Source organism: Teleopsis dalmanni, chromosome 2 (genome assembly GCF_002237135.1).
Source record: "Teleopsis dalmanni isolate 2A chromosome 2, ASM223713v2, whole genome shotgun sequence".
In the NCBI taxonomy this organism is placed as follows: domain Eukaryota; kingdom Metazoa; phylum Arthropoda; class Insecta; order Diptera; family Diopsidae; genus Teleopsis; species Teleopsis dalmanni.
The window spans coordinates 241,769,040-241,777,743 of NC_051847.1; the positions used below are offsets into that span (position 1 = coordinate 241,769,040).

The 8,704-nt window shown below is 29.9% G+C and overlaps 1 protein-coding gene across 1 annotated transcript; it reads left to right on the forward strand.

Moving 5' to 3' along the window:
- The first annotated feature begins 5,168 nt into the window (after positions 1 to 5,168).
- On the forward strand, positions 5,169 to 7,451 carry LOC119677152. Its single transcript, XM_038088418.1, has 4 exons — positions 5,169 to 5,309; positions 5,439 to 5,586; positions 5,648 to 5,782; positions 7,435 to 7,451. Exons 1-4 carry the CDS (start codon positions 5,169 to 5,171, stop codon positions 7,449 to 7,451), a joined length of 441 nt encoding a protein of 146 aa, XP_037944346.1.
- The last annotated feature ends 1,253 nt before the right edge of the window (positions 7,452 to 8,704 follow it).

An 8,704-nucleotide genomic window follows, 5' to 3' on the forward strand; every position in this document is an offset into this window, starting at 1 on the left:
AATTAATTAATTCAATTATTCTACAGCTGGTTTATGATTTCGTTCTAATATAAACACAGCAAGTAAATTTGTTAATACAATTTTCACAGCAAATTAACAAAACTCCAGAAAAATACGCGAACATAAAAGTCAAGTTCTGCTTTGGATCAGTTGGTTAAGGTGCGCTGACTCTGAGCTTCAAATTTGGTAGGGCACGAGTTCGATTCCTGGTACTTGCAGTTTTAAAAAATTATTTACGAATAATTAAATACAACAATTATTTTCAAGTCCACTTATGATGGGTATTTGACAATACTGTATGGTCAGCCGTACAGTATATATTAATTAATTATATATTAATTAAAATAATATAAAATGAATTTTTGTTGTTGTAGTTCACTAATGTTCGAAAAATCTTTTTATAGAATAATATATATAAAATTCCCATCGTTTATTTTAGGATATGCAGGGATAGTTTAGGATATAATACCTCATCAATGGACGCAGTGTGATGAAGCAGTTAATGTTAGAGCTCGCCAAAATACAATATGTTATAGTAGATTTGTTTTAAGCCTAATTATTATGAATAAAATTAACTGCAATTTCGGTTTAAATAACATTTTATTTTAAAACTCAATTTAAATTATAATGTAATACTTTTTTGTATATTAAGTATTAAAAATTCTTAAGTGTAAAAAACAAGTTCCCAGAATCGTTTCATGAATATTAAACTGCAAATTGCAATTGAGTTTTGTAATAAATAATAAAATCTATGTATTAAAATTATTAAGTCCCTTTTCTTTGCCTAACACTGAACTTCCTGTTTCCTTTTCATAAATTAAGCACAAATCTGTGTAGTCGAGCTGGTCAAGTCTATATTTTGTGCTAAATTAAATTTTATAATAAAGTAAACAGTTTAAATCACAAACATTTCCTGTGTTTAGTGCTTGTTCCTGTGCCAGCCCACTTATTTAGAGCTGCCCGCCAGGCGCTTCTGGTTTGCGGGCTCGTTTCAACAATGTTCTAAATATGTTGCTGCCGCTGCTGCTGCTGCTGCTACTCAAACTGCTTCCAATTTGTGTGGCAATGTGAGTCTTGTGGCTTGTTAAACTTTCACATTAGAACGGAAGTAGAACTCGATTCGTGAGATTGCACCAAAAGCCAGGCAAATGCCAGGTAAGCAAATGCAACAGCAACAGCAACAACAACAACAGTAACATCAACAATTGCAACAACTTCAGCATTATTTCCAGTGAAATGCTTCCGAACAAATACTGGAAGACAGAAAGAAGTTTGGCAAGAACATTTGGTAGCGGCATTAACCAATTCTCCAGTGCTGCAGTTCTCCAGTGTTGGTTAATGGACAAACAGCAACAACAGCAAAATTAAGTGGCCATAACTCGAGCTGTTATGACACTTAAAGGCAGGAAGTTTGTCTATCTGTGCATGTAGTTGTGATTACCAACTACAACTGTTGCTGCTGCTATTACTGCTGTTGTTAGTGTTGTTGTTGTTGTTGTTGTTGCTGTTACTATTCTTGTTGTTGTTGGCTTGCATTACATGGTGAAAAATAACTGATTTTCAGCTGTCAAATTGATAATAAAACGGATGTGAGGCTTAGAGCCAACTGGAAATCGTTTCCGTTTTATGCTTTCATACCAGAAAAAGACTTAAATTAAAAAACCCAAAAAAAAGTGAAGAAAAGAAAGTCAGTAAATAATTTTATTTGAAAAATTGTTTATTAATAGAAAAAGTTATCGAAGCAAAATTTATAACACACAAATAATTAGAAAATCCGGGGTTTTTCTGTGGTCTGGCGTACAAGAAAAACTCGCCCATATCAGTTCTTTTAATTAAAGAAGCGGAAGTTCACATGAAGTTAAGTCGTAAGGATAAAAACTTGATTTTAAATAATTGTCTAAAAAAATCTAATAACAATGTTAACTTATGTATGAGGAATTGTCAGTGTCACGCGAGTCGTTTAGCAGTCACTTAATGCAGTATTTCTCTGAAAAGTGGTAAGCAAGCACTTAATACTTAAGTCAAGTTTATGGTATAATTGTGTTTTCTATTTTATTATGAAAAAAAATTTCATGAATACTTGTGCATTTTCTTTAACAAGTTACAATGATCACAAATCCCCACTCCAATCTAATCTAGCCTAACAATGATTACATATTAGCCCACAAAAATCTTTCAAGCAATTAATTAGTTTTTTGTTTTTTTTTGCATTTTTTGGTGCTGTTAGCTGCCACTTCATGCCACTTTAATATATATATTTGAGGTAAGTACAAAGGTTAACTTTGTAAATAATTTATTTAAAATAAAATTAATTCAATTTAATAAAATAATTTTTAGAGTGATGTTTCTACAACACCACGTCGTTTTTTTTGTAATTTTTTTTTTTTATATTAGCTGGCACTTTTTCCACTTTAACCTAATTTTTTTTAGCTATGTTTTGCACTAATTGCATAGGTCACTAAAAAAATAAAAAATCCACTTTATAATTGATATAAGTACGAATTACTGAGGAAATTTTTAAAATGATAATTCTACTATACCACTTTTAATTTTTTGATTGCGCTTTTTTGGTGCTGTTAGCTTTAATGTATTTTTTTGAGCTACGTTAAGCACTAATTGCTTAAGCAACGAAATTAAAGAGGTTTATTTTGTAATTGATATGAATTGAATTTAGTAAAGCAATTATTGTGCAGATTGATGATTTTAATATTTTTAATCATTTAATTGTTTTAGTCTGCGGTCCTTTATGAAGCTTTTTCAAACCTAAAATTAATGCGTGGCTGGAGAGACAAGCTCAGACTGATTGGGGTAATACAATTGCCTGCAGATAAGCTAAAGAATCCATGCCGTACTTATCAAAAGCCAGAACTAGGGAGCTACTTATGCTGAACAGAACTTATGAACATACGCTCGCATCAGACTTGCCACAGGATTTCTCACTGAGCATTGCAGAGTTAAAAAACACTAATTGCATAAGCCAATGAAGAGGTTTCTTTTGGTATTATTAGATATTATTAGAGTCGATAGCTGCAGACTTTGTTGTCAAGAAGAAGAAACAGCAGAACACATTTTATGTCACTATGATAGTCTCGCCAGACTTATACTTCGGTACTTATCCACTTATAACAGAACTAGGCAACAACTCTCCAAAGGACATAGTGGTGTTCTTAACTGTTACTCGTCTACGAAACTAAAGTGGGTATGTCAGAATAATCCTTAAAGGATGCAGTAACGTGGTGACAAGTTTCCAACCCGTTTTAAAATCTAATCTGTGTAATTTCTTATGAAAAATATATGATTTTTAATGGTTAACTAATAGTTCTTTAACTAAATGTTGTACTAAGTGATGGACAACATAACGTGCAATATAGATCATAACGTAAGCAAAAGATATTCATTTAAATTTATTTAACGTCAATTTTAGTTAAAATTAGAACTATTTGGCATTTACCAAATAGATTTGACACTAAAATTAAAGTAATTAAGAGTTAACTGCTCGTTTCAATAGAAATCCAGTGAAATTCATTGTATGCAGTTTTGTTTCAAATTTGAAATAATTCGTTAAAGAAATATGAACTATTTTTTCAAGCCTCAACCTATACAAATCCATAGCTAAGACCTTCAAAATATTTTTGCTAAAAAAATAAACAAGCGCTGACAAACTGACGTGACCAAGGTTTGCATTGACTCCAAAACGTAGAGCGGCTCGACGCCCAGCTTCAGTTCTCCGGTATGGCCGTGTACAAAGTTCAGTAACCAAGCCAAGTAAATTTGCCAAGTAAATTTGCCAAGCCTTCATTTTGTGTGCAAATAACGACGAAGTGCATGAAAATTGAAAATTAATTTTAAGCAAACCAAAAATAAAGGTTAATTTTCCAGTAAATTGCCAAATTAACCTTGAGCATAATTCGCGCATTTTCACGAATAGCTTAAGATATTATTTTTGTTTGTTAGCTTTTGTTTTTGTAGATGCATTTTACAAATGTTCGTTTACGAAAATACATACAGCAACAACAACAATAACAACAACAAGAATAACTATAGCAACAACAATAAAATATATATTATTAATTTTTTGAACTGAACCTTGCTCTCGATTTTCGCATGAATGCCTCTGAAAGACACAAAAATGCAAAAATAACAACAGCAACAACAACAACAACACCAACAACAAATAAGACTACAATAAGAAAATTTTTACAAACAAAAAAAATAATTGAAAAAAAAATATTTTTACAAAATTTAAATTGTAGTCGAATTTCGTTCCAAACTGCACTTCGTACGTTGTTGTTTAATGCAACGCCGTTTCGCCAACAACAACAACAACAACAACTGCAGCTCACTGCAGCAGCACAAGTAACTCAACACAACAACCATACTAACGTAATAAATGTGAGTTTCGTTCTATAGAGAAATTTGCATGTTGAATGAACAAATTAACAGTTGATAGACTTAAATGAAATTGGTACTCGAATTGCATTTGCATTCCTCATAGCTAAGAGAACGATACGATCTACTCAGTGAGTTAAGCACAATAGGTGTGCGCAAAAACAAACTGAGCGAGCGCTTTACATCTGAGCTTAATTGAGCGTACGACTGATTTATTAATTCACTCACGCACACACAAGCTCGCTCTCACACATGCGCACGTCACTCAAATCATAAAGTTTCTGCCGGCTGCTTCACATATGCAAAGTTTTTGCTTAATGTCAAGTGTAAAGCTGTTGTAATTATAATAGATATAGCCATATTCACCACTGATTTCGAAATTCACCATGAATTATGAGTTTAATTACCCAGTAGAAAAAGTGGTCTTCGAAGACATTGTCTTCAAGACGGTCTTTGATACCGCGTCCGCATTTTCAAGCAAATTTGCAAAACAATTGCTCAAAACATGAATGTAAATACTCTTTCTTTGTTTTCTCTCTCATTTTTTGTAGTCATAGCAACGTATTTGAATTTTGTCTCAGATGACGCTTTGTTTTATAAATGAAGTGACGCAATAATTTTGAAGTGTAGTGAATAAACATTTGTGAAATAAATATTAAAAAAATCAAAATGAATAAAGAAACAAAATCATTAAACTATGAAATATTAAAAAAAAAGAAATTAAATAAAAACAAATTAAATAGTGACTTAGTTCCTGGAAATTATATTGATATTAAGAGATGTTGGCCGAAAACAATGTTCTATTAAAAAAAAATTTGGGGCTACATTTAGTGCAGTGGGCACAAAAATTTCCTCTTAAAACGTATGAGGAAATAATATTTATTAATGAGGAATTGCAAGGAGACCGAAAATTGGAAATTGTAAGTATTTAACAACAAATTTTTATTTAATATACTTATGAATATATATATTTTTAATTCATTAAGTATATCATTTAATATATACCTATATTATATTTATATTAACCTAAATTCTTTACTTTTATTTAGATTGAATCAATGAAGAAAATCTTGTCGGGGAATGTTGCGAACATTGAAGCCATCTTCAGCAAGAGCATAATTCTATCTCATAACTGCGGTGGGGTAAAAGGGAAAACGTCTTTGCGGGAGTATCCCTTTTTGCTGGATGCTATTTTTGGTAATTACTGAATTTATTTTACATTTACTTTTTAAAAATAACAATTCTTTTCAATTTACAGAATCGACAAGAAACGGAAAATCATTTAATGATTTTATAGGAGACCTGTGGAGTGCGCTAAGACTAGCAAAAAATCGATTAAATAAGCAAAACTTTCGGGCAAAAGGAAGAGAGATGACTTCAACAATTGATGATAGCGAAATGCTTTAAATTATTTTTTATTAGTTTTAGTTAATTTTAGATATTAGATGTTATATTAAGTTAATTATTTAAATTAATTTTCATTACGTTTACTAGTTTTTAAGTTTAATTTACTTTTAAAACTTTTAATTTTGAATGTAATATAAAAAATTATTATATAAAATAAATAAAAGTACAAAATACAACAATTTCTTTCTACTTATTTAAAGAGAAAATTGAAATTTATTTAAAATTTAAAGAGCGTAGAAATAAAAAAAAAGGTGAAAAAATTTTATGAGCACTGCACTAAGAGCGCACAACTTTCTGTCGAATGCGTCCGTTATGCAAGACATGGTCTTCGAGACGGTCTTCGAGACGTGTACGCAAAAATTCATTGAAGACATTTGGCTAATTTGTATGAAAGTGTCTTCGAAGACCGTCATACATTTGGATCGATCGGTCTTCATGTATGCATCCATGTCTTGAAGACGTCTTCGATGACGGATCGATCCGTTTTCTACTGGGTAAGCAAAACACATACATACACTTGCGCTTTCTATTATCACCACACCACACCACATCACACACCACCAATGTCAACGCACATTGTAATAAATTCACCAAAGTGCAGCTCGCACACTGTTCCTACACACACACACATATTCAGCGTCGTCGGTTTTATTCTTGCATATAAATTGCATCTTAAAGATGCAGCATGCAATTTTTACGATTTTTCTTATTTTGTATATTTTGGTCTGCAGAATCATTTTTTTTTCTTTCGTTCCAACTCTTTTGTTGTGTCCCTTTTTTGATTGATATTTCTTATGCACATTATTTTATATTCTCCTTTGTGTGTTATTTATTTATTATTTTTTATTTGTTTGCCTGCATTTTGTTGTGCAGCTAGTAGTGACGTATTTGCCCAAAAATGCATTCAAAAAGGTTTTTTTTTTATTGCATTATTGCATTATTTCTTCCAAAGTTTTGTTGATATGCGTTTTTGTTTGTTTTTTTCTTTCAAAAATGCAGCCGCAATGAATGCAGTTTTTGTGCATTGCAGTTTCGGTTGTTGCCGTTGTGTTGTTTATGCAATTTTGTGCATTTTTATCCTTTAAATCCAAAAGGGTGGATTTGTGCGCTTTTGTCTTGGGCTGAATTTATATATATTTTTTTATTTTTATTTTAATTTAAATTTTGTTTTTTTTCCATGTTTTTTTATTGAAATTCGAGTGTTGCCGTCTTGTTAGGAAATTGTGGTTAGTGCCTTAGTTGATACTTATCTTATGTAAATAAATGTCCTAATAATGTCCTTGACAACAATTTTTTTACGAATAAAAAATAATTTTTTACTATAATATTTAATCGTTATGGTAGAAGGTAGAAGATAGAAAGAAAATGCATTCGGTTCTCTTCAACTCCAGATAAGCGAAATTCTAATAATGTATTGAGAATATACCGAAATACTGTAAAGTAAATTGAGAACTCAAAATTTGTTTTCAATTTCAGATATTTGTGTGCTAAAGTAATTTCAATTAACTATTTCTTCTCTTTAAATTTATTTAATGTAATTAGTTTTTTTAGAAAACTTAAGTCTAAGTGGCCGTTTTATTTGCCATTAAGTTTTTTTCTTACTTTTTTTCTTTCTTTTTCATTTTTTCAATTTTACAGAACTTAATTACTACTAAAACAAAGTGCCGTTTGAAAATTTTGTTTTTATTCATATTTTTTGATCTATTTAATAAAATTATTATTTTATTTCAATAGTCATACTTTTATTTTTATTTATTTGATGCAATTAGCTGGCATACTCACATTAATTGTTTTATTATCCGTAAGATAAGTTGAGCATATAGTATTGATCTTTCCCGCTCATTTCGATTAAAAAAGGTAATTGAAAATAGTAAAGGAAATAACATATCTAATATCTAATTATTCATTCCACTCAGGTGTATATAATTTACGTTTCGTCTTTTTACCGTTAATTTTGGGACCATCTATTAAGATTAAAAATATATCAAGATATATAAAAACTGAATTTAAATAAATTTAAGTCATAAATACGAAAATCTTAACAGAAAAAATTTTTTAAAAAGACTTTTTTGGTCTTTAAGAGAATATTATTCTAAAGAAATATTTATTTGACAAATATTACATTAATTATGATATTATTTTCAAAAAAAAATATATAATATAATAAAATATAAAATATATAACAAATCAAAACTAAAGGCAAAATAAAATGAATAAATAATAAGTCCAGTTAAAAGATATGGATGTAATCTGCGTTACGTTGTGTGACTCTATATAACTAAACTCTTTAAAAGTTCATTGGATTACTTATAGTTTAATCTTTTGTTCATTAAGAAGTATTATGCTGAAGAAAATAATGAAAAGTGTGAGACCAAGAAATATATAGTCAGTTTTATTGAATACATTTCTAATACTACATAATTCATCGCAATGATATTCGTTCCTTGCACTAAATTTTATTTTAATAGTCCCTATATTATATTTAATAGTCGCTATATTGTAATGAAACAGGGACATATAACAAACAAAAGTCATGATCTGGTTTTATATTCTTTTGGTAGGTACTAGAATGTATAGGAGGAACCTACATTATACCAAAATAGCTATTTCTAAAAATATTACAACCAAAAACAAACACTTTCCTAAGTTTAACTGGGATTAATACTAATCTGCTTACGTCCGTCATTATAAGTCATTGCTTATAAGGTAGACAAGCGGTTAAGTTGGGTGCCACAATAGACACTTGTAAAGAAATTATTAGAAAGAAGACATGGAAGAGCTATTAAACAATGTAAGATTGCTTGTTTTTTTCAAATCTTCTTAAATATTTGATTTTGCAAAATGAGCAGAATTGGGTACAATTAAATTAATGAACCTAGTAAAGTTTGTCATAAAAACCAGATGATTT

What these genes read in the sequence shown, in the direction of transcription:
- LOC119677152 (XM_038088418.1), top strand. Translation starts at nt 5,169, where the DNA reads ATGTTGGCCGAAAACAATGTTCTATTAAAAAAAAATTTGGGGCTACAT. An exon ending in GAGACCGAAAATTGGAAATT is followed by an intron (nt 5,310 to 5,438) that starts GTAAGTATTTAA and finishes ACTTTTATTTAG; the next exon opens with ATTGAATCAATGAAGAAAAT. An exon ending in TTTGCTGGATGCTATTTTTG is followed by an intron (nt 5,587 to 5,647) that starts GTAATTACTGAA and finishes TTCAATTTACAG; the next exon opens with AATCGACAAGAAACGGAAAA.